This window comes from Mastacembelus armatus, chromosome 21 (assembly GCF_900324485.2).
Source record: "Mastacembelus armatus chromosome 21, fMasArm1.2, whole genome shotgun sequence".
Taxonomy (NCBI): Eukaryota; Metazoa; Chordata; class Actinopteri; order Synbranchiformes; family Mastacembelidae; genus Mastacembelus; species Mastacembelus armatus.
Window position 1 is genome coordinate 256,450 of NC_046653.1, and position 26,828 is coordinate 283,277.

General features: G+C 39.5%; 1 protein-coding gene across 2 annotated transcripts; it reads left to right on the forward strand.

Moving 5' to 3' along the window:
- Positions 1–1,474: 1,474 nt before the first annotated feature.
- slc37a1 (solute carrier family 37 member 1) lies at positions 1,475–22,663 on the forward strand. Of its 2 annotated transcripts, none has more exons than XM_026295390.1 (20): positions 1,475–1,630; positions 3,429–3,679; positions 5,414–5,495; positions 7,479–7,602; positions 7,879–7,957; positions 8,788–8,923; positions 10,939–11,015; positions 12,109–12,275; positions 12,772–12,824; positions 14,886–14,960; positions 16,241–16,363; positions 16,894–16,984; positions 17,350–17,412; positions 17,603–17,688; positions 18,252–18,300; positions 19,184–19,257; positions 19,348–19,426; positions 20,819–20,916; positions 21,515–21,579; positions 22,087–22,663. In XM_026295390.1, the coding sequence occupies exons 2-20, from the start codon at positions 3,624–3,626 to the stop codon at positions 22,100–22,102; spliced, it is 1,593 nt and encodes a 530-aa protein (XP_026151175.1). In that variant the 5' UTR covers positions 1,475–1,630; positions 3,429–3,623; the 3' UTR covers positions 22,103–22,663. The 2 variants fall into 2 exon arrangements, with proteins under 2 accessions (XP_026151175.1, XP_026151176.1); XM_026295391.1 differs by having other exon boundaries at positions 1,535–1,709.
- The last annotated feature ends 4,165 nt before the right edge of the window (positions 22,664–26,828 follow it).

Consider the following 26,828-nt stretch of genomic DNA (forward strand, 5'->3'; position numbering starts at 1 on the left):
CCTAGGTGACGGACCAGACCAAGAGCATTTCAGTGCGCAGAACGCAGGAAACTAGAGGAACACAAGGGCGTGGGAATCTGAACACAGACAAAGCACATGAACTATGGGGATAGGACATGAACATGAACAACAGGGAAACAAGGCATGAGGGTCTGGGTCACACACACTCAGGGAGACACACCAGACCATACAGGGGACATGAACATGAAACACAGAGACAAGGCAGGAAGGTCTGGGTCACACACACTTGGGGAGACGCACCAGACTACACAGAGAACATGAACAGGGTAAAACAGGACTACAGGGGACATGAAACAAACATGAAACAAAGCAGGACAACAGGGGGCATGAAACAAAGCAGGACTACAGGGGGCATGAAACAAAACAGGACTACAGGAAACATAAACAGAACAGGAACAAAGCAGGACTACTTAACTCAAAACTAGTGATGGGCAAATGATACCAAGGCTTTGGAGCTTGTGTCACTCTTCCTGAAGCGGAGTGATTCGAAACGCTGTGTCGGAGCTTGTATCAAAACGCCAGTGTCACGTGACTGATGCTTCGAACGTCATAGCTGTTTCGCTTCGCGCTTCATTGCTTCAAAGTGTTTCAAAGCTTTTCATTGGCTCATAGTCTTTCAGTGTGTGTCATTGGCTCATGGCGTTTCAGTGCATTCTGAGCCAATGACAGCTTGACAGGTTTGACAGATTTGAGTGGTTTGGTGCCATACCAGCTATATAGATGCATCATTCTGCTTCAAAATGGGGTTGTGAGGAGATAGAGATTTGGAGAGTGAGAGTGTTTTGGCAAGTTTCATGGCGAGTCCCACCAATAAACGACGTTCTAAAGTTTGGGATCATTTTGATCTCAAGAGGTCTGAACTTTTATTGCTGTCATGCGATTGAAACAGTGCCAGTGCTTCAGTCGTGCTCTTTAGAGGTTGCTATGGCTTCAGTTGTCCACCAGATGTCACCGTCACTGAAAGTCTCGAAGCTTTGAATCTTTTTCGGCACAATTGTCAGGAAAGCCTCAATGCTTCATGAGGCTTCCCTTGCCCACCACTACTCAAAACAAGGTATTTCGCTAAGGCAGGGGACTGTGGTGCTTCCTTGACCAGCTGGGCAGAAATGAAGTCAGATAACCAGGCAATCAAACTATGAATGAACTGAGGTATATAAACCAAGGGAAAAAAAAGGCACAGGGGAAAACAATTAACCAATTGGGGCAAAGTAAAGTGAAACAAAATCAGACAAAACCAGTTCCTGTCATGATCCTTCAAAACAAAGGTACGAAGCAGGAAGTCGTAAATGCGGATCATGACATTTATCTGTTTTTATTTTCACCCTATCCTTATTTAAAAGTGCTCTGACGCTTTTCATCTTTATTGAACTACTTTGTTTTGACACTTTCCTTATTTAAAAGTGTTCTGACGCTTTCCGTGGTGACGTCGGAACAGAAGTGCGGAGCATGCGCTATGGCCACCAAGTTATATGCACGCGCGCGAGTGCTTTAAGGTGACAGTCACTTTCACACAACAAGGAAGTGGATGACATGTTGCTCAGCTGAAGCAGGAAACAACAAAAAACAACAACAGACAACAACAGACAAAAACAAAGCGGCCGTCGACGAGGTGAGTCCACCCGCAGGAGCCGTTAACGGTGCCGGTTTCCCGGGAAGGAGACCGGCTGACTGTGCGCTCCGTCTGCGAGGTAACCTCTGTTGTTTCCAGGCACATTCGAGGTCTGTTTTTATAGGTGGGCCGCTTAGCTGTTTTGACTTTGTGTGACTGCCTGACTGATTTGTGTGAGCGGTTAACGTTATCTCCCATTAGACACGAGCTGTAGGTAATGATGCTCTTTTCAGTCTGATGCCACGACGCGTCAAATGAGGCTTTTCTCTGCCAAATGTGCCTCTGGTGCTGTTGCATGTCGTTTGATAGGATTGATGTGAACTAGAAGCTGTAGCAGGATGAACTGGTTTGCTGAGATTACTGTATTTTGTTCCACCATGGGACTGGACACTTAAACCCTGAAGTTGTTCTTCATGTCGTAAGATTTACAACACACACAACGCTGTTCGGTGTGTCAGGACTGAAAGGTTTACATTTGCTGCTGTAACATGACCTCTACTGGAGCAGACAAGGGTTTTAATGCTCCATGGTTCTTTATATTTTCCTCTACAAAGCATGCAGTGTCCCAAACCTGCTCAGAGCCACCATCAGCTGGAGAAAGGTGTGATTTACTGGCTTCAGATAAGGGGAAAAGACAGCAGCATTAGTTTGATTCTGACCACCTCATAAAATCTGGTTATAGGAAGCATGTGGAAAAAAGGACTTTCTTCCCTCAGCAGCTGATGTTGTGCCATGGAGTAAGGACTTCAGTACTGTGCCTGTGTTCTGCTGCTCAGATTTAAGCTGTTCAGTGGTTTGGGGCCACACCGTGGTTAAATGTGTGTACTGACAGTAGACATCATACTGTTGACCAAAATACATAAAACCAAAAGAAACACATGCAATACAGAGGTCAGAGGCATGGTGGGAGGTTTTGTAAGTTTTTGGTTTTACTTAAACACTATCATCAGAACCAGACAGGGGTGATAAGGAAACAACAGTCAGCAACTCTAACCAGCCTGAAAATGTCACATAACTGCCACAACAACAAAGTCTGGTATCACACAGTTTTTTGAGAATACAGATATTTCAAGATCGTTTCAATTATTTTATTAAACGTTTCCATGACCTTTTTAACCCTCATACACTGTTGGGGATGTTTTCATCCCAGACATAGTGTTTTCGAACAGTGCACAAGGGTTAAATTACTGCAGAGTTGTGTTTGTGACAGAACACGGCTGATCTAAGACATATGTATTTGTGTTTCCACACTATAATACTAGCAGCTAAAATTAATATGTATGCTTGTATGACTTTTTAAATATGAAGATACCATTATTATAATTGAAAGTAAGTGCCAAGAAATTTAAAGTCATAAGAATCATATTTCCAGTGTGTTTGTTTGTTTCCTTATCACCCCTGTCTGGTTCTGATGATAACTTGAGCATTAAAGGTTTATAACCTCTACATGACAGATTAGTCATTCTTCAACAAGCTAAAGGAAATAGCATAATCCACCCATCTGTTATCTATACCTGCTTATTCCTATTATTTATGGTCATGGGGATCTACTGGAGCCTAAAATAGCATACTTCTTATGAAAAATTGGATTATAAAGTCTTTTCTGATTTACAAAGGCTGAGCAGTAGAAACAGAATGGCTATGAGGCAGTTGTAGACATCCTGAAAAGTCACACATTATGGTAATTTTGAACCTCTTCAATAATTGTCATCTTTGTCTCTTTGACTGTATCTTTTCTCCTTTTTTTTTCCTACCCCCTCCTCCACTTCCTCTTTTATGTCTCTTGTGATCTTTTCAGACCCCTGATTTTTCCATCCAGCTCCAGCGCTCCATGTGTCAGCCATGTATCTTCTTGCCAAGAATTTCATAGAAGCTTCTTCTGAAATAGAGTTGAACAGAGGCTTTGCTGCCTTGTCTACACGTACCCCATCAACCTCTTCAGTGTGAGCTTGCATCAGCTGCCCATCACTGTGACTGTCAATATTATTTGGACATGGCCCCTATTCCTCCTGGAATCCGCCTGCTGGTTTCCTTCGACAGGGATCAATGGTGAGTCTGATGTGTGTTGTGCAGTTGGACCTGCAGCTCGCAGCGGGACAGCCTGAACCTCACTAAACTTGACCTTGGAGGTCAGATATGTAACTATGGTTGTGCTGGTTGTCGCAAACCTATCTCAGCTGGTCTCCATAGCTTACCTTCTTTTTAAATTGCCATTTAGACCTCAGACTCTAATAGGAATATAAACTGATTTCAAAATCTTTTTTTACATCATGTCAGCATTTTTAAGATGTTTTAATCTGTTCATTTATACAATTTCTATTTCTATATTTCTATTTCTATATGTTTCCCTCCTGGGCATATACTCAGACAAGTCATTAAAATACCTATATGAAAAATACCTATATAAATACCTGTCATTTGTTTATTTTACACAGTAAACCCACTTAAAGACTGATATTCTTTATTGCATATTAACTGACTGGTTGTTCTGCCATGAAGGGATCTGATGCCCCGGAATTACGACGATTGTTTATGATATTAATAATTCATAAACCAGACATTGAAAACCTATTTATGTTCGCTACACTAAGTAATTGTTCAGCCCTTATTTTCTCAATTATTCTAATGCATGTGCTATGTGGTGGTGTGTTATATATACAGTACACACACGCAGACACACACTGGAACATGCTCACAGCTTGCTGTCCAGCATCTCTTAAACTGCTTCTCAAATGTTCATCATCCCATCCAAAGGCCCAATGCCTGTACTGCAGCACAGCAGAGAAACTGGAAATGTGGAAAGAGGCAGAGAGAAGGGGAAGACAGGCAGTGTACGCCAGAGTCGCATCGCAAACGTCATGAATTGTGCTTCCCCAGCTAGAGCACCTGTGTTAACCACTCTGCTATCAGAGCACTCCAAGAGTGGCAGATTTCTAGCTCAGCAATAACTGTTTGTTCATTGTCACTGTCCAGATCCTCTTTACCACTTAACAAACACCAGGAATGTAACAAAAACCCAAGTTAATTTCACAGCCGGGTAATTGCTTTTATTATCACCACAGAAATAATCAGAATAGTCTGACTACCACAGTGTTTACAAGTGTAAACATGACAGAAACAAAGCAAATAGCACGACTTGCAAATTTAGGTACACATTGAAGTTACAGGATATCCTGTATGAATGAAACAACAGAAGGCTCCATGAGTGCGAAAGGATGAATGATAAAATGAGGTGTTTGTCTTTGCCACGAGTACAGATCTCAGTTATAGTCTATGGTGTCTGCTTAATGTGGACTACTTTTAAGTTCAACTGCCTCTGGCAATTTGTGATATTTCTCATTTACAAGCAGTGTTTATAGACCATATGTAAAATGCCCAATTATTTCACTTTTGTCTTATTTCACAGCACCACTACCTGATGTGTGTTGTAATTGTGTAATGTAAAGGTCAGATCAGTGGTACAGTACGTCACACTTCCTTTTTGCCAGTGATTTCATCCTTTTTAGAAATTGTTACATAATAAAACAGGGAAGGCATAATTTCAGCCACATACTTTCTGTTAATCTTACACATATATACCCAAATTCCATCTTGTATATTCTTCAGAGCAAAGTCAGGAGGATTATGTACTATGTTCTGGTACTATTTTTTTAAGTGGTGCCCTGTCACTCAGTACCTTCAAACTGAAATTAAACATCTGGCTTTCATTCAGTTTAGAAATGGTCGTTTGACGTGTGGGACTCAGTTTTCAATACTGCTCTCTTGTGTTCCCTCTCTCTCTAGGTACAGAGCTCTGACTTTGATCCTTACCTTCCTACTCTATACCAGTTTCCACCTCTCAAGGAAACCCATTAGTATTGTCAAGGTAACATATCCTGATTGTTCAAATATAACCTATAAATCACATTTATGATCATACATATGCATTTTGAAATATAGTAAAACATTTTAATCAGTTTCTCATACAAAGGTAAAGTTCAAATTTGCACTCTTGGGTGAGTGCTTTATCTACCAGTAGCTGGTGCTTAACTTCTCTGTTCCTACCAATTCCTTCCTGGGCCCTGTTCATGTACTGATCTATGTGTCCACTTATCTTATCTGCTATAATGCCTGACAGTAACTTCCATGTTGAGCAGAGGTAGATTATTGGGTGGTAGTTGGGTGGGACTGCTCCCTTCTTGGGGTCCTTCAGGATTAGGACTGTTCAACCTTCTGATCAGGGGCAGGGGATTGCAGTTTAAAGAAGGCAGTTCTAGAGATTTGTTTTACGTGTGAGTTAAAGGACATGTCATGGTCAAAAATAACTCCAAGGTCTTTCACAGTAGTGCTGGAGGCCAGGGCTATGCCATCTAAAGTAGCTATAATTTTAGAAAAGTTATTTCTGAGGTTTTTAGGCCCAAATACAATGGGAACTCCATAACTAACTTTTGTCTTTGGACTTTTCATCATGGACATGAACGAACTAAGAGACACGTTGATGATTTAGATGAAGCAACTACTGATGTAAATTCAGAGAGATCTATGGGAGAGAAGCAGTCTAAACATAACTGAGGTCTTGCAGATGATTCAGTCTCTGTGTCCCGGTCTCCACTCTGGATTGTCAAACTTTAGGTTGGCTAATAAACTCAGCCAGATTTCTAGAGCTGAGAGCCGCACCATCCAAAGTGGGTTGGATGCCATCCCTCGCTACCAGACCAGGTTTTCCCCAGAAAGTGGCCCAATTGTCAATGAAGACAATTTGCTGGACCCCACATAGGCAGCCAGCGACGGAACGACGACATGCAGCTAAACATGTCATCGCTGGTCAGATTGGGGAGAGGTCTAGAGAAAAATATGGAGTCCGACATTGTTTTCGCAAAGTTACACACCGAATCAATATTAATTTTATTGACCTCCGATTGGCGTAATCGGGTGTCATTGCTGCTGACATAAGTAACAATTTTACCATATTTCTGATTAGCCTTAGCCAGCAGCTTCAAGTTTGACTCGATGTCGCCCGCTCTGGCCACAGGAATACATTTGACTAAGGTCGCTGGTGTCTCAAGCTTCACGTTTCTGACTATGGAATCACCAATTATCAGACTCAGTTTCTCAGCGGGTGTGTCGCTGAGAGGGGAAAATCTGTTAGAAACGTGAACAGGCAGGTGATGAGCCGTGGGCTTCTGCTTAGGAGTATGTTTCCGTCGGACCATCACCCAGACCCTAATTCTCCGGGCTGCTCTGGAGCTGCCCTTGGACCACTAACAGACCCTGAGCCTGAGCTTGGTGGCTCCACACCTGCTAATGGGGGTAGGCTAGCTGGCTTTTGTTCAAAGGTGCGGAGCCGCGCTTCCAAGTCTGTTGCTAATCTATAGAGGCCAAGGGATCTTTGGTGGTCATTTCAAATATTGCTGTCTTTGCTTGTTTAATAGATGTAAAACACAAGCCAGGTTTGTGTAGCTCATGACATGATTTGCCCAATTTTTGTTCCTCCAAGTGACTTAGATCAATTTTTTTTATTTTTACATATCGCTGAACAAAGTTTTTTTTTTTCAAGTCGGTTATGGGGCATATGTTGACCTACATTTAATTGATACATGTCACTTAAAAACATAAGAACCAGCAACACAAAAAGATCAGATCTAACTAAAACAGCTTAGCATTAAGGCCTGTAATGTGAACATATTCCAAGCAATCAAATTGCTTTCATTGTTGATTTTACAGAAACCCATTAGATCAATATGTATATAGAGGACTAGTTTAGGTCGACTGTACATCTAAGCTATATATTTTGTTGCTCACAGCCTGTGCCTGTTACACATGGTGTTTTCTAGTTTGTTGAATGGCACTCTTTGTTTTGTGTTGACAGAGTGAGCTCCATAAGAACTGCACATCTGTCAGTGAGCTAGCCACCATTGCCTCTGGCAGTGGTGGCCAGCAACCCTCCCTGACACCTCTCCACACAGATCTGGACTGTAGTTGGAAGCCTTTTGGTTTGTACCTGCTTGACTTGTGACATTTCAGACTTTTTGAAGGGAAGTAGAGGTTTAGGTGTACTGGATTTACACTGTACTGTAGTCATCTTAGGACTACATTATACTATTGGGGTACTGCACCTTTATTAATCTGATACTGATATGAATTACAGAGTTGATTAATATTAATAAAAATGTAATTTGCAAAGCATGTAGCAGTACACTGCTGCTGTTATGGCATGTTTTTGTTGGTCAATGAAGAACCATGCAAAAATATTTTTTTTGATGTTTCAGATAAAAGCAACTACAAACAGCTGCTTGGAGCCATGGACTACTCTTTCCTTTGTGCCTATGCTGTGGGGATGTACCTCAGGTGAGTCCAGTGAATAACCTGGAACAAAGGTAAACTGTCAGAGGTGAAAAAAAAAGAGGATTCCCAAAACTGAAAAAAAAAACAACCCAATGTAAATTTAACTTAGGCTATACAAAACGATTTTCCCTGGAAATAATGGGTGGCCAAATTATAGCGCTACTGCAACAATCAAAGTAAATTAAACCGTGAAAGTTGATGCACAAATTCAAGGTGTTTGCTGATTGCCCTCTGTCTGTACAAAAGCAGTGTTTGAACAGTCTACCGAGGAGCGCACCCAGTAATAGGACAGCTGTAGTGGGTCTAGATGCTGAGAGGGACTGTTTTAGAGAACTTAGTGTATTTTCGCCCTGCAGTTGTAGCCATCATCCTGGAATGTCGCTTTGATAGTGATAGAGGACTATGCCCCAATGAGACAGAGTGTGCATTATGTAGTGGAGGCCAAGATTCTGTGAATTGGGCAAAGCCCTCTGGACTGTGGGCCCCACTAGTCCTTTGAACTAGCTGAAGAAAAGACTGGTTATGTTTTTGGGAAAAGTCCAAGGGTGGGCCACCCTATAATTCCAGCCTGATTCAACAATAGTTTAAATTCATTTTTTTCTCATTGAACAACACTCAGTGCCACATAATATTGAAGTGAAAACAGAATTTAAGTAATGTATGTAAATTTATTAAAAAGGAAAAACTGAAATATCACATGTACACAAGTATTCAGACCCTTTACTCAAGACTTAGTTGAAGCACCTTTGGCAGCGATTACTGTCTTGAGTCTTTTTGGGTATGACACAACAAGCTTTGCACACCTGGACTGATGTGATTGTGCATCCATGCAGTGGCATCATTGGCGAGCGCCTGCCCATTCGCCTCTACCTGACTGTGGGCATGCTAACCAGCGGTCTGTTTACCTGTCTGTTTGGACTGGGTTATGTCTACAACATCCACAGCCTGGGCTTCTACGTATTTGTCCAGGTGAGACATATCATAATGTATTAATAAATAATAAACCACTTTTGTCAAAGTAGTTGAAGCAGAGACAATGAGGAGCAATGATCCGACTTACAGTGCTGGTTATATGAACTACAACCTCCAGTCACACGCATCGTTGACACACACTGACACAACAGGGCTTTCAAAATTACAAAATACCTGGTAGCCGTTCGGGCAGGCACTCTTCAGTTTTTGTTAGCCCGAAATGAATTTAAGTAGCCCAAATAAAAAGGTATGATATGTTTTCACTTGGTTCATGCAAGAAAATCCTCTCTTACAGATGGCTGTTGATGGACTAAGTGTCAGCATTAATTTTACCAACAACAAGATATGAGAAAGGTGTTCTGGATTCGAGAGAGAGGAGATCTCTATACAGGCAATCTAACTTGCTACCCCAGTGTTTTGCAAGCCAGTGGCTAACTAATAATAGACTGGTTCTATCATGAACAGAATCATACCAGAAAGAGGGCAGGTGGTCCTCAATTAGTCACTAGTTATACACTAGTGTTACACACTTGTTATACACTAGAATCGGGTAAAAGACATGAAGGGGGTCACAGTCGCACACGGAAAAGGGAAGCACAGCACTGCGCCACATCTAGAACAACTTCACAGGTATCGCACACCGGACATGTCGCGTTCAGTTCAATAGTTAATCTAATCACCAAACATGCAGAAGTCAGGCGCGGAGCTAGGCATTGTGAACATCTGGGGCTTAGCCCAGTAATGCTACAGGGGTTGGGGGGCATACTCCCCTAGAGGAAATTTGAGAAATAACCCTTCAAATACTGACCTTCGGTGAACTTTATGGTTACTAATGTATGAATTGAAATTGAAAAATTGTGAGATTAACCCTTAACAGAGTCAACATATCTAAATAGCACAGCAGTGAAAGACGTTGGCTGACTGTAGAGGGGCTTATAGGAGGATATCAGATTTTTGCATTTTGGAAGTGGTGATGAATCAGATTCATCGTATCCCAACTCAGCTGTGAAATCAAATTACCAACCTGAATAACAATGGATGGTACTGTCTTCTTGAAAATAAACTGTCTAATGTATATATTGGTCGCCTTCTTGAAAAGTCTACTCCAGTACTAGCTGACTTCTGACACTCGAGTCAGTGGATTTTTGGAACACAAAAGATGTACCTATACTCATGTAGATTCATGAGCACAGTAGCCTGTAGGCAGGTCTATTTGGCGATGTTTCCCTAGAACTTTGTTGGTCTCATTAAGGAAACCAATGGGAATATTCAATCAGAAATGAAATTATCATCATTTTCAAATCTTAAAAAGATTCAAGGCTTTTGAAAAAAAACAACCCATTCAGGGCTTAAGCCTTGAAAGCCACCCCCTGGCTCCCCCACTGGCAGAAGGTCATTTCAGAAATGTGGAAAGTGGAAAGAGAAAGCTTTATCTGTATTATTTTAGCTCTCATACAAAACATTTAAGACTTTATTCAAGCCACAGAAAGTCAAACGTACTAGGGTGAAGTTATTATGCATGTATGTTATGTAAGTATTATTTACATTAACAACAATTTAAGACAAATATAGTGTAATTTAACAGACGATTATGTGAGAGACGCGGCAGGAATTTGAACAGCTACAGATGCCGAGTGGCACCGCCAGTGTCCATACTCTGAATGTCAAAGATGTGGTGCTGCAAATTTGCATACGGTGTGCAACCCCTTTCTCCTGCGCTATAAATTACCCGACTGCTTCACTGAGAACCTGCAGCCGTGGTGGGGATGATTTTTGGTGTGGCACTATACATTCATCATAAATTTGTAAATAAATTACAAGAAATTCCCAGGATAGCATCATAGATTAATTTGTACACACAAATATACACAGACGAACACATACTGTACATTAGCTCTCATAATGTATGTGCCAATGCCTTTACGCATGGTGAGACAAATAAGACTTGCACAGTCAACCAAGAGAGTAGATGAATAATTGTGAACGTAATACTGTTTTTTTCATGATTTCAGGTGGCTAATGGCTTGGTTCAAACCACTGGCTGGCCCAGTGTGGTGACCTGCATCGGAAACTGGTTTGGAAAAGGAAGGTTAGATGTTTTATATGATATGGACAATTCAGGGGCAGTGGTTTTGATGTGCCTGGACGTTTCTTTAGGTTTAAAGAACTTCATTTATAAGATTGTCTATGGCAGTAACTCAATATGATAACAGCTTTCAACAGAAATAAAAAAACGCAGACTTTGATAAAAAGGTTACGTAAGCTTTCCAGTCAGTGTGTTGCACCTTAGCTTCCTGAGTGAGATACCGAACAGGTAATTCACCAATCAGCTATAGAACATATAAACTTGCTTACAAATGTCAACATCAGGTAAGACCACACATTTTGTTGTTCATGTCCTTCCAAGACTACTGCTGGACAGTGAGTTTCTATGTTTTTGTTACTTTTTATAAACCTCAGAGACCAAAACCAGCAATGAATTTGGAATATTCATGTCTGTGAATCCAGAATCTGGTTTAGCTTATAGGTGTCCAAAAACTATAAAAACAAAAGAGTAAGACACACCACTGCACTGGATAACATGTTTCTTCCTCACAAAATGTTTGGGGTACATGTTTTTTTCCAAAAAATGCTCAAAACGCAAAGAAAGATTGTAACGTTTTACCGTTCCTGAAGTCAACTGTGTGATCGCTGCTTGTTTCTTGCGTGTATGTGTAACTAAGAGCAATGTCAAAAAGTATTATCACCCAGTGCAGCAGTATAGTTTGCAGACATTACAGTTGGTAGTTGGCAGTACTGTTGGTTTTAGTTTCTGTATGAGGTTTGTAAAAATTAACTCAAAAGTAAATCACCATTTTTATTCTTTAACAGTATTGAGAATTATTGTCTCAGTGAAATGCTTATCTACTCTGATACAGGAAACAAGTATTCACACTAATTTATGCAAATAAAGACAATCTACCACATTTCAAGTAGTGTAAGGGGTAATTCATTTCATGTTGCAACCCTATTTAAAAAAAAAAAAAAAACAAACAAACAACAAAACTGGTTTTGAACACAACAGCAAGGAAGATTGAAAAAACATTAACTAATTCAGTTACCATTTTAGGTAGATTTAGTGACTGAGCGAGGACTCACTAACACCCAGTGTGCCTGTTGCTGTTGTCCTGTCTTCTTGTCAGGCGTGGACTCATCATGGGTCTGTGGAATTCTCACACCTCAGTGGGCAACATCCTGGGCTCACTGATTGCAGGGTATTGGGTCTCATCCAACTGGGGCCTGTCCTTTATTGTGCCAGGGCTCATCATTGCAGCAATGGGTGTTGTCTGCTTCCTATTTCTTATTGAGCGTGAGTGAAACCTCCTCATTGACTAGACCCAGTGGTTCCCAAACCTGGTCCTCAAGGACCCCTGCCCTGCTTGTTTTCCAACTATCCCTGCCCTTCTGATTAGCTGAACACAGCTGCTCCAGGTAATCAACTGTGGGTATGGCAGGGATAGTTGGAAAAAAAGCAGGGCAGGGGTCTTTGAGGACCAGGTTTGGGAACCACTGAACTACGAGACCTCAATATGATATCTCCACAATTTTTTTTAAATTTATTCCTGTGTGCTTTCATGATGTGCAAACAATAATGAGATTAACCTTTTCCACCTGAGTAAAGTGAATTTCAATTGAAGGTGCTAATTTTGTCACACTTGTTGGGTGTGAGAGTAGTGAGCTAAGTCTGCGTTCTGTGTGTTTTTCAGTTTGTTGGTCCACTGAAGAAGAAAAACATAATTTGACAGGATGTCACAGCTGTAAATGGAGTCTCATATTAACCTTATGATTTCTATTTTTCTGTTTAGATCCAAATGACCTAAAAAGCATATATGCTGAAAAAGTTTCCCCAGGCAAAAGTGTGAGTAGAGAGGTTTTTTGTTTCTCTCTTTTTTGGTAAATACAAAAATACATCCTTCTATTTCTCTCTAGATTATCATAATTTTTTTATGATATGAGTTTTGAGTTGGTGTGAGAGCACGAGGAAGAAAAATCTTAAACCGAGCACTGAGTCCAGATATGTTTTTCTCACTGTTTGTTCTTTGTAGTTTGAGAGGGAATACATTAAGCTGTACACACTGAACATAGACCCTTAGTCAGAGGTATTTTTCTAGATGACTGCATGTAACCACAAAGGATTGTGGTGTGACAGGTGTTTTTGTTGTGTAGTATGCCATACAAGCTGAAGTAAATTCATTGTAAATTCATTGCCCTTTTCTGGTCATCCATATGCTCTATGAATTTGTGTGTCAGTTAATATTAAAGCATGAATGGGGATCATAGTCCTTTTCATGTCTTCATAACTCTGTCAAACATGAGAACAAGTCCTCTTGTCCCTTTTTAGCAGGAAATCTGGATAATGCTCCAGGTAAATTGGGAAATATGTTTAAATTCCATACAAGAATACACCAGATGTTATTACAATTTGTTTTACACTAGTAACAATTGATTTATCAGTTTTTAATTGATAGTAGCAGCAGATGTCATAAGTGTTAGTCAGTTCAATCAGTTGAACATTTTTTAACAATTATTAACAATTAACGACCAGTCATGACAGTCACACAGTGGATGCTTGCAGTTTGTCTAAATATTCTTGTTTCAGACAATTTAATAAATTAACAAATGTTTGATCTTCTCTTAAGAAAAAGATGTTTTGCCAGATTTTGGCTTGCCTGATCCATATTTGAAAACCCTGTTTTAGCTTTTCAAAATCTAACATCTGTTATAAAAACAGGCTGACCTATAATTTTAAGAATGATTGCATTAAAAAAACCTTAGTATTTCTTTATCAAAATCACTTCACTAGCTAGGAGATTAGGAAGTAGAGGTACCACCTTAAAAAAGGCACATTCAGTCCACAGTATATACGCCGCTGTAGTGACATACATGGAGAGCACTCAGTGTGCTGCATGACAACTGTCATTATAGCTACAGTCTCCCCTTGCATCACTCTCTCAAACAGAAGCTGTCTGAAGCAGCCACTGCAGGCTCACAGCCAGCCAGCTGTCAGTCATTTACAAGCCCCTTTGATTATACTATAAAAATGGGCCTTGCTGGTCAGCAATGGCAGCACGCATATGCCCCATTCCGACGGTATCCATTGAGAGGCGGTGGCTGGTGCCTCGAACACGGCAAGGAAGCTGGTCGAGTCGTCCTCCAGAGTCATTCGCTGTAGGGTAATTCTTAATGCTGGAGGTTTTTTCTTCCGTTAAAGGGAGTTTTTCCTCTCCACTGTCGCCAAGTGCTTGCTCATAAGGGAATTGTTGGGTTTTTAGTTTTAGTTTTTGTAAAGTGCCTTGAGATGATTTGTATTGTGATTTGGCGCTATACAAATAAAATTGAATTGAATTGAATTAATGACCAGTCAGCGGTCTGGAAGGGGGCCTGGTCTCAATCTGTTTCTCTGCCTGGGCTTGGAGTAGTTCCATCTGGCGGAGAGTCAAACTGGCTTGATCCCCGTTAGCTGCCACGATCTCCCAGACACCCCAGCAGTTGGCTTGAGGATCCTGTCGACAACACCACTGTTGCAAGCTCCTTGCTATTCTCCAGGCTCTCCCCATTGTTCCCAGACACGTCCTTGCTGTTTACTGGTAAATTCTTTATTTACGTGTAGTCGTGATATTCACCCGTTTTCCAGCCGGTCTTGTTGTTTGTCGTGCTCTCTTCCTGGTAGCGCTGCTCTCCCTCTTCTACTCTGCAGCAGTCAGCTGCCCCTATATATCATGAGGTAGCTCGTTAGCACTGATCAGGACCAGTGTCTCCCTTCTCCCCACCTGGTTGCCCTTTCTCCAGACACTGCCCTATAGCTCCCCTGCAGCCTAGCAGCGATCACACCCCGCCACCACACTTACCCTTTAATGTCTGAAAAACAAAGAAATAGGACAGGTGAGAACAGCAATGTGTTTACTGTCTCTTCAAGCAGGTTCCAACCAAGAGTTGGAATGGAATGAATGGACACACTGAAGTTTATCTACAATACAAGGACAAGAAAACCCAGGTCTGTGTTATTTTGTGCATGTATGTTAAGCTATTGTGTATTGTACATATGATACTATGTTCAACTGCTCTTTCAGTCATATGCAGCTGTAAACCCTAAAATATTCAGTGTTTCACTGTAAGAAATTAAATGTTCAATACTACATGATGACCAATCAGAGTAAAAAACATATTTTAGGCATTAGATTAGATTACCTGGCAGGGAAATTCAGGTGTTACAGCCATAAGGAAAAAAAAATTACAATAAAAATTTTAATGTAGTGAAGTTAAACAGTTTTACAGTCACACTGGTAACACTTCACAGTAAGGATTCATGAATCATCAATTCATGCATGAAAAACCATCAGTTCATGTTTATACAATCTCATGCATGGTTTCATGCAAGATGAATACATAGTACATTAAGGTTTTTCGGTCATCATGAGTTAGTACCTTTTTTTACTTATATTTGTGCCAGCAGCTAAAAAGACTTCCTAAAAATCTCACCAGTCACAGCAGTGCTAATCATTTAACACAGAAGTATATGAACATAGAAAAATAACATTATTTATGATTGAATATTTAAATGGATTACTGTAGTAAGTTTCAATTTAACAAGGAACTGTACTCCAGTCAGTTATTCCACTTGTACAAGCATAGTCTTCAAAGAAGGAAGGTCAGTTCCTTCATTGCTTCCGGGCCTTTTATGGTGTGTTCAGCATCAATAATTTTGAGGGATGCTGGGCAAACACTTTCTGTAGGAATAGTTCTTAGGCTGAATCCAAATGTCCACCCTGTGGACCTGTGGACTAGACCTTCATCCATTGCATGACATTCCCACCCTTATGAAGTCAGTGAGGGCATGGGCATTCTCCATAGCTTCACAGAAGGGGGTGATTTGTTCCCTTACAGACCTGATGAATTGTGGATTTCTTTTATTTGGACTACCCTAAGAGGTCAGGATATTTTGATTTAGTCTTAGGAATTTCTTAAATTTTATTGGAATTATAGTTTAGTTGTGTTTACCACATGGAGTTGTCCTTTCCAAATTTCACAGTTAAAATAGTTCTAGAGCACTGCTGAAATGAATAGTACTTGAGTTAAGCATGTGTTGGTGTGTAACATTCTTGTGTTGTAATTTAATTTATTTAATTGAATAAATAAATATTTAATTTATCTTTAACTCTTACTTTGCCTGTTACTAAATATGCAAGAAGTTATACATCTTAAACTTGTTGCATGAACTCAACTTAAAGTGCAACATCACTGAAACATTGTCTTGCGTTTTTCCCTCTGCTTCAGAGTTACGACACAGAGCTGTTGTTGCCCAGGGAGAGTGTGTGTGTCCCTGTGCAGCCAGTCCTGGTGGTGAAGAGTGAATCTAAGCCGACTGCCATCAGCTTCACGGGAGCCCTAAGAATCCCAGTCAGTTCCAGATAGGCACACAGACACAAGTACACCCACAAACATCTGTCATTCAAACCACTTACCTTCCTTTTTAGAGTCATGATGTTGTTAAGCAGGGCACAACATTGAGTTTTCCCTCCTGATGCCTTTTACAAACACACACACACAACACATTTTTGTAATCTGTTGTATATATTTTTGCTGAAAATACACTGGTCTACATCAGGTCTTGTAAAATTGCAAATAACCATGTTATCTGCTGAGATCTCTAAACATGTCAGCTTAGAGAAGGAAGAAATCAGAAGAGTCAAGAAACATGAGCAATGAGATAACCAGATTTGTAAACAAACGCATAGCTTAGCCAAACTTGTTTTTAAAGGAAATGAAGGCAAATAGAAATATTACCCATTCATCATTACTGTTGCAAACTTCAACCTACTCTTCATACTGTAGTTGTTTGCATGTTTTGTGGTTAATGAGCCAGGCAGGCATCAAAAGCTCCTGTACAAAAACCTCTTTATCAAAGTGTATGGTGCTTGTTTTGGCAGGGAGTGATCGAGTTTTCTCTGTGTCTACTGTTTGCGAAGCTGGTCAGCTATACTTTCCTCTTCTGGCTGCCCCTCTACATCACTAAAGCAGGTGGGCACCTAGCAGAACTATGGACATTATTTCTATGTTTGTATTTTAAGAAAAACCAAACATTCTAATATATATATTTCTGACTAATCTGAGCTGAGATTCCGCTGGCCCTTTCACAGTGTTCTGTAGTTTTTGAAATAGATTGAATTAATTAATCTTAATCGTAGGAAAAAAAAGGCTGTTTCTCTCTCTCTCATTCTCTCTATTATATTGTTATTGTGCTGTAGTACAGTGTGTACAGTTTTATTACGATCACTTATGCGATATGCAAAACACAGCCAAAACGCCAGAAAGAGAACTACAATGATAGGTTAATTGGTGTTTGTATGTGTGTGTCTCTCTGTCTGTCCCTCTCTCTCTCTCAGCTCACTTGGATGCCAAGAAGGCCGGAGATCTCTCCACCTTGTTCGATGTGGGAGGAATTGTGGGTAGGTGCACGTTTTCCTCTTATTTTGAGCGAAAGAGATGGGTATGCGAATTTGTACATGCATGTGTGTTATTTGCCTTTCTTCATTCACTTACTGTATTTATCAATTTGAATTATTGTTAGTATGAAAGGTGAAGGTGTTTTTAATCAGTTGTTGCATTTCTGTTGTGTGTATGCGGGCGCATGCATAGGAGGAATCTTGGCAGGTGTGATCTCTGACAAACTGGGGAAGAGAGCCACCACCTGTGCAGTCATGTTGCTGCTGGCTGCTCCTACAGTAAGTTCCCACTGCACTATTACCCTGGTCCTGAAAATACAGTACCTAACACTATAGGTGGTTGGAGTCAACTGAAGGAAGCGCATATTCCAGAAAATCAAAGCGTCCAGCCCAGTGACTGAAAAACAATGTTAGATTAATTAATTAGTATCAAATTTTAACTTCTGAACAAATATTAAAGCTTAAAATAACAGCAAGTATTTGGGCAGCTGACAGTCATGTTTTGGCACTGCTTAAAGAAAATCACCAGACCACTATCAACCTCTGGCTCTTAAATCAGGCAGTGAACTGAAGTTGTTGCTTGGTGGCAGTGGAGCTTTACACATATACTTTTGTTTATGACAAATAGTAGAGCACAGAGGTTTTAGGCACTAAAAGTAAAACTCACCACAGTTCTATGAATTCAGGCTGTTTATTTTATCAACACTGTACAATGTTAACAAATTAGATCCAGATATCCTATTTTCTTGAGGTGAATATAAGGATGTCATTCATTTGTTTAGACAAGTAATTTATGAATTTTAACTAAAAATGTGACTGTCATGCTTGACTTTGTCTTGCAGCTGTATGGCTTTTCCATGATCAGTCAATTGGGTCTGGGGCCAACCACTGGTAAGAGCTAAATCTCACCCCACAGCTGGTGCCAAATGATTAGCTAATGTGAATGGAAAGAACATTTTTCAGTGTTTTGAGAAACAATGAATTACTCCTGATAAAAACTACCAAAGATGTGTAAATATTATGTTTGGGTAATTTAAGGTTCATTTTATTTGTTTGAAACCTTGGATATCTTCAACAGCAACTAACACATGAAATTATTCTGGGGTGGAAATCATGGGGCATTGGCTGTAATGGAAAACAATAATGCTTTCTAGTACCACATGGACAAGTGTGGACAAAAAGATGCATGGAAAGAGAATGCAAACAAAATCAGTTTGAGCTTATTGTCATTACTTTTCAGACTTCAATGTTCAGTGCTCAACAGTGATGTAATGTATTGTACATTTAGTTCAAAACATATGTCTGAAGGTCTATATGTATTGCAAGCATTAAGTACTAAAACACTAAACACAATACATAACTACAGACTGTGGAGGGCGATATCGGAAAACACACAATTTTTCTACAATGAAAAACTTATTTTACTGTCTAGTATTTAAGTATTCAACAGAAACAGAGCTGTCTTGTATGAAGCTGCAGAGTAAGTGTTGACTGCAGTGTCAGTGTATTCTGAAAAGCATAAATTTTCTCTTTCACAAGTGTTAAAACCTTTGTTAAAACTTTGTGTATCATTATTATAACATGTTGTCAAGGGAGGCATAGATGTTTACAGCCCACAGCCCTAACAAACATTAAACCATAACCTTGTAGACCTTACAACCTGCATGCATATATTTTTAGCTTTGAGATACACTGGGGTTTTGTGGATTTGTGTAGCTTTGGAAACCCTATTACTGAAAACCAAAATATAACTTACCCAGGCTGTGTTTCCCAGGCATGCTGCTAGTATGTGGAGGTCTAGTGAATGGACCATATTCCCTCATCACAACGGCAGTATCTGCTGATTTGGTAAGCAAGCTAATTCTGAATTACAGTTTCATTGTAAGTATGCAATACGCCCTCTTTCTCATCTTTCTCTTCCTATCTCTTTGACTCCAGGGAACCCACAAGAGCCTGAAAGGCAATGCCAAAGCCTTGTCTACAGTCACTGCCATTATTGATGGCACAGGATCTGTAGGTCAGTACCACTGGTCGGCAGACCTGAAGGATTATATAGCGATTTTAAAGTTACCAAAGTACAGAAACACCATTTGAGGTCATATGATTCAAACCAAACTTACTACAGTAATATTTTACATGTTGTGGTTAAAACTACATTCTTGAAGCAGCCGTAATCTAAAACTGAACCTTACTGCAGAACACATTATTTTACTTTAAGCTCACTATAGAAATTCACAAAAAATTTTCCTTTTTTTTTTTTTTTTTTTTTTTTTTTTTTGCATTTTCGCTCTTTCTTTCTTTCTTTTTTAAACTTTGTTTTACTTACCAAACCGTGTAGACATGTTTCTACCACCTGCCTTCAGTAGTGCTTTTTGCAGTTTTGCTGTTCTGCTGAGTTTGAGGTTCTGTTCTTATATTGAGCATGACTGCCACTCTTACGCTATACCGTTGATGCAAATCAGTGTAGCATAAGAAGTCACAGATTGTAGCCATGTAGAAAGGCTGATGAACATGGGTGGTGTGAGGATTTAACATGTTACTGACAACAGTAGCTCCCCTTTTTGGTACATAGTGCATAGGTAATTCATGTTAGCTGCATTCATCGTTGGCTCGCCTGTTTTAATTGAATCTGTTGACACTAGATGGTTCATGCCCACAGATTGTATAAATAGAATGTTAACAATAATCACATACTCAATAGTGTTGTCACAGTATCAAAATTATGACTTTGATACCAATACCTGCCTAAGTATCTTGATAAAACTACAGAAAAAACTAAACCAACAGGAAAAGTGACAAAAGTGACAAATGACTGTACTTGAATTGACTAAACATAAAACAAAGAAAAAATATTTTGACAATGTGCTGTGGAGAATGTGAACGTCAGGAGTGAATTATGTTAGTCACATTAATAAGTTAAGTAAAAAGTCAAATCAAACATATGCCCTTAATTTCCTCATCAAACGCTGATGGTGAAAAAAGGAGACTTGTCACAAATGGCAAATGATTCCTATCACATTTCGTTCTTTAAATTATTTGTAAAAATTAGCACGTCTGTTGGCAATGTGCTTTGCCAAGTTGGACATGCTGCAAAATGAAATAATTCAAAATTTCACTTTGTGCATCTGCTTTCTTTACAAGCCATAGACTGTCAGGAAAAGCACTTGCATCCATGCCTTTGTTTTTTTTTTTTTTACCATCTAAGCTGCTTGGAGGTTACAGAGATAAGCATGAGAAAAAAGCATGACCACTGTGCCTGGAGTGAAGCTCTGCACACACACACAGTTTCAATACGTATAAAATGGGGTATTGTACCGTTTTTAACAGCAAGATTGTTATATACCTTTCAAGTATCTACCCACTGGCAACACTACTCAATAATTGATCCTGCTCATATGTCTAATACCAGGTGCTGCACTGGGCCCCCTGCTGGCTGGTCTATTGTCTGCAGGTGGCTGGGATCGGGTCTTCTACATGCTGATGACGGCTGACTTCTTTGCTCTGTTGGTTAGTGCTTTGAAATGCAATGAAATGCAATACCAATAATATAAGTAGTTGTAAATCATTTGCACAGAGTTGTCCTAAGAGCTGCAGTAAACAGTGTTAGGGGCTTTATTAGTTACCAGTATTTGGTTTAAATCACAGTTTGGTCGCACAAACCCTCTTAAACTCGTTTGGATTTTACAGCTTGCTCCTTTACTGATCTGGATCACTGTCATCACTCATAGCATCAGCAAGCAGCTGGTAAAACTTATAAACCCACTGTCCACTAACTGCCCAGCAACTAAACATCAAACAGATACAGTTGGTGACACTTAGTAGAACATTTAGCAACAGGATAAACTTTTTCTCAGGATTTGGAAGAACCAAAAACAGACCTAAAGAGAGAGAATATTGGACTTCAATTTATTGGGTGTTTTCAGTTGATTTAGCTTCCCATAGTTAGCCAAAACTCAATTCATATAGCCTTGAGCGCAGGCTGGTCTTGTTTCTGATACTAACACTGTGCAGTTAATGAAGGTTACAAATAGCTGAGAAACTAATAACTATAGGAAAATAAATATATGATCCACTGTAGTAAATGGTGTTGTGTATATATGTGCAGCTTTTGCTTCGACTCGTGACAAAGGAGCTGGCCTCAACTAAATCCCATCCCATCTCAACTGTAGAGTAAGTTTTTTTTTTTTTTTTTTTTTTTCTCCTGTTCACTATTTTTCTTGATGCCTTGTTTTTATTGGGCATTGCTCTTCTTCTCACCATAATATAATTTAGCCTCTTTGTGTAGTACCTTTAAAGTTCACAACACTAATCACATGGACTCAGGAAATGCTGTTTATGTTTTCTTTTTTTCCTTTTATTGTGTTTTGGCTAAGAAATGTTCCCTGGATTTTCCTCAAAGATTTCATTGGGTCACACCTTTCCCAGCAGGCAGGCTAGATTTAAACACAGCAACAAAAATTTCAGTGTGTTGCTAAAACACACTAAAGTTAAATAGTTAATTTTGAGATGTATTTATATACATCTCAAAATTAACTATTTAACTTTAGTGTTTGGTTTTTATGAATGAAGAACGTTTTCACATTGACAGATAGTTGTTTTAATAAAGTTTATTGCTCTTGGAAAATTAATGACACCCAACTCATCAATATGTTTTTAATGTTTGTCTGTGCACTACAGGTTGAAGGAGCATTGAGCACTTTGACCACACTCTTAGACATACACACTGCATTAAACCACTTGCCTAAGCCTGAAATGGACTGTGAAACTATCCTGGACATGGGATATTAATCCTAGACATTCACACAGATACATCATCATCATTATCATAATCATCATCGTCACATGTATATGTGCACATACACCCACTGGTTTACTGTAAAGAGGAGTGTACTTGCCTATGAGGAAGAGATGAAGCTGAATGCTCTTACTCTTTGCACTTTTTTTCTATGGGAGCCATTTTCAGCTTGAACACATTACCTGCTCAAGCTACACAAGGCGTTGGTAGACATATCCAACTAATTTTATTTTGACACATATATTACAGCTCTAGATCAACTACAAGTAAGGTATGTATGTAGGTAGCACTCTTCAAAACATAACTTTTCATGACTGTGTTCTTATAGATCCTGTTGCAGTTCTGTGCTTGTTATCTTGTTAGCCACTGGCTGACAAGCTAGAGCAGACTACTGTAATTACCCAGCCTCAGAGAGATTTTCAGATCAGCTAGTTTATTTGTGCTCTTAGATTAGACTGATGCAAGTTGGAAAAAATCTACATTCACTCAAAATCTGCTGCAAATGATTCCTACGCATGATGGTCAAGAACCAGACAGCTTTTAGAAACATAAGGATTAAGATGTTTTCCTAAAGTTTGAGTGTCACAGTAGTTTGATCTAAGAACATTCAAATCTACCTTACTGAAATTGGTTGTCAGAGTCATGTGCATCTTTTCCTAAAACAGGGGGAGTGAGAAAGTCCGTTTTCCAAGTATGAAAATATATTTTTTTTTAGCCCCTTTCACATATAAAGCTTAAACTGGCCCATAAAACTGTTAACTTAAAATATGAAAAAGCTCAATTACATCCATAGTCAATGTATATATCCTTCAAGATAGCTGAAGTTTTATTTATTTGTCCAGGTTTTGAGATGTCCTTGAGATCTCTGGCTCCACCCCAGTGCTTTAGAGGCAAAGGGAGTTTATGTTGTGCTGCATTGAGTTTTCACATACCCTTCCTTGAAATAAAGTGATTTAGGCTTGTTCTAGAATAACAGGGACACTGTTTTTGTCAATACATGTTTTAGCTGAAAACTAATGTTTTGAGCAACAGAAACAGTTTCCTGTTGTACTGGGATGGTGACAAAAATCTGTCTATACAGATTAATACCAGTAGAGGGAAGAGATGTAGTATGGTATGTATGCTTGTCATTTGCCATTTATGAAAATACTTCCTATGTTCACACTGTTAGAGTTCTGTACTTTGTACATTTCCTTGTAGCATCTGTCACATCAGGTTTCCCAAACATCACATTTGTATCACATAAGATACATTTGTATCAGAAAAACACTCTATGTGCACAAATGAAGTTGTTGGGGGTGCAGGGCAAATTTTAAATTCTGGGTGTTTCTATGTGTGAAAGGGGCACATAGTGAGACCACTACTACTCTACTGTATGAAAGCTACTATTTCATTGCCTCCTTTGCCTTATTGAACCAAAGAGAATGTGGGATCATGGTGTAATTTAAGAAAGAGACTAGTTATTTCAAAAGTCTTTTAACTTATTTGTATCAGTTTTGTGGTGGTTTCTGTTTTTTGTTTTTTTTCTCAACTTATTAAATGAAGGTACTAAAGGTGTATTTTTATATAAAACCTCAAGATGTTATGATAAAAGTAGATATCAAACTTGTCAAACCTCATGTGGTTGTAGGTAGGGTAATGGAGTAAAATACTTGCTTATAGTAAATTTTATTGCAGTCTATATAATGGGAATATCAATGAATCACTTCTATTGTTTGGTAAGACTTGATTTTTGAGATTAATATTTATAACTCTATTCTGTTAATTTATTGGTTGTGTTGGCTGTTAGAATAAATATTTGTTCATGTTATATAAATTTATATCTTAAGATAATTTCCCTTTATGGTGGTAATAATGGGACATTCTTTTTTTCTTTAAAATAGACCACATGTTGTGCATAATTATGTGTCAGTGGTAGGCCTAGTACTTGAAGTATGTGCCTTGTTTGTAGTTTTGTTGGACTATCCATGTAATAAAAAAATATTTCAAAAAATGTACTCTTTACTTTGTCAGTGATCTTGGTTGGAGAATGGTTGCTTTACTGGGCATTTTGGATGAAGAAATAAACCATTTGTCTTCTTCAATTCAATTCAATTCAATTCAATTTTATTTGTATAGCGCCAAATCACAATACAAATCATCTCAAGGCACTTTACAAAAACTAAAACTAAAAACCCAACACTTTACTTTACTATTTGAGGGTCATGGTTTTGATGGCTTGTTTTGCAACATACTACTACAGGCTGGCTAAATCTGTCAAACTCTCAGCTGGAGGTGACAGGTGTTGTCTGAAATGTTAAGTGTCTGACAGAAACCCACTCAGTGACACAGGCAGACTAGACATCTCTCTCACACATACACACACTGGAAAGTCCATTGGGAAGGAGTACAGTTAATTACAGGCATATTGATCACTAAATTCAAAATTCAGCCAGAGTGCAGGGGTAATTAAGGGAAATGTGTGTATTCCTGTGAATGCTGAGAGTAGGTCACTATCAAGCTCATTTCTGTCCATGATAGTTCAGTTATTTTTAATTCTGTATTCATACTATGTTAATGTTCAAATGTAAACATTTTCTGCTGTCCATACTGACCAAGAAGTCATGCCTTCCTTCAATAACTCCAGTGGAAGTGAGCTAGAGCTAATATGATGATTGCAGCAGTGTGATTTAGCCAAAACAAGAGTAATTTCCAAAGTCTTCTTCATATTAAATTCCCTCTTTTAGTATCAGAAAGGGAGAAACTTGTACTATAGGAGCATTTGAAGATTTGATTTGTCCTTCTTAGACCACTAAAACAAAATTTTAGCTTTAAGAGCTGACACTTTGGAGGACCTGGTCTTAGTTGTGACTGAAGCAGTGTCTTGTCCTCAGCCTCGGAGATGTGTTTCTGGGACACTGGGGCTCCACAGGGGACTGTTCTTGCTCCTTTTCTGTTCACGGTCTACACATCAGACTTTAGGTATAACTCAGAGTCTTGCCACATACAGAAATATTCTGATGATAAGGTTGTTGTGGAATGTGTGTGTGGGGGACGGGAGGAGGAGTACATGGACCTAGTGGAGGCCTTCACGGACTGGAGAAAAGAACTATCTTCTCCTGAACACCACCAAGACTAAGGAGCTGGTGGTGGATTTTAGGAATCAAAAGCACCATGCCAGTCAGTCTGTATTGATGGACAGGAGATAGAGACTGTGCAGACCTTCAAATACCCGTGGGTGGTACTGGACGAAAAACTGGAGTGGTCTGCTAATGTGGCTGCGGTGTACAGTAAAGGGCAGAGTCGCCTCTTCTTCTTGACAGAGCTCAGTTCGTACAATATCTGCAGTGACATACTGTGCATGTTCTACCACACTGTCATGGTAAGTAGGTTGGGGTAGTGGCATTACGAACAGGAACTGTAGGCACCTGGACAAACTGGTGAAAAAGGCCAGTTCTGTGCTAGGCAGGGGGCTGGACCCTCTAAGAACTGTGGTGGAATAGCAGATGTGGAGGAAGCTGCTTGCTATAATGGATAATAATAAACACCCCCTACATGATATACTAAACAGAATAGCAGCTGCAGTGGGAGGCTCATCTCCGGCTCATACAACGGTTTCCATAACATACCATTGCCATCAGCGGGGACATCAAGGGCATGTTTCACCAAGTCCGCCTCCTGTGTGAGGACGGATGCCAGCTGAGGTTCATGTAATCTAACATGAGACCTGCACTCAAATGTTGCAGGTGGAAGGTGCTAAGTTTAGTCTATGTTGTGCTGCATATGCATGTCATGTCATTGGTGAAGACATGCACTTCTCTGCGGAGCAGTAGATAATTGTGTACAGAGTGTACCTACCTCAGAGGATGCCTGAACTTTGGTAGATAAGTTAAGAAAACTTCTCTCTTTGGGAGGTTTTGACCTGTGTCAGTAGGTGAGCAACACAGGCGGATATCGTCAGTCATCTCCCTAAGGAAACCTTGTTCACCAAATCTGACCTGGCCAAGAATACACTGGGGTTTAGTTGGGATATTTGTTGAGCACCGCCTATTGCCAGAATGCCGTCAGTGCATCCTAACCTACATAAATACAGGAAAGAAGTCAAGGAAAATAGGTAGACACCCTCATCATGACTGTGTTAATATTCACCATTTTAGTTCACCCTGTTAGCATGCTAACATTTGCTATTGAAAGTCAAACGGGAGTAGGATATAGGTCTGTGGTTGTAGTTTTTCGTATTTAAACCATAAACCTGTCAAAGGATCTACAAAGTCACAGGATATATCCTCTGATAGTACTTGTTGAGATACAGCCATGTGGAAAAAAAGTAAAGTACATTCTTTTTTAGTTCTATGTATCAAGACATAGTAAAAAAACAATCTGGTCTTTGCCAGGTCTTAAAATTAGGGAAATACAACCTCAATTCAGTTCAATTCAATTCAGTTTTATTTGTATAGCACCAAATCACAATACAATTATCAGTACATAGCAGCCAAGTGTTCATGATCCAATGCACTTGATCAGTGGATCATCAGCCAGTGTCACCACCTCCATAAGAAGAACTTATGGCATTTGGCTGGTCTAGAGCATTCAGCTGTGTAACACAATGCCAATGAGGAAAGATCTTAAAGAAGCAATTGTTCTG

Bases quoted from the DNA above. Each gene is read 5' to 3' on its own strand.
- slc37a1 (XM_026295390.1), top strand. From the start codon at position 3,624: ATGGCCCCTATTCCTCCTGGAATCCGCCTGCTGGTTTCCTTCGACAGG. The intron at 5,496-7,478 runs GTAACATATCCT...TTGTGTTGACAG, and splicing joins AACCCATTAGTATTGTCAAG to AGTGAGCTCCATAAGAACTG. The intron at 19,427-20,818 runs GTCAGTACCACT...GTCTAATACCAG, and splicing joins TGATGGCACAGGATCTGTAG to GTGCTGCACTGGGCCCCCTG.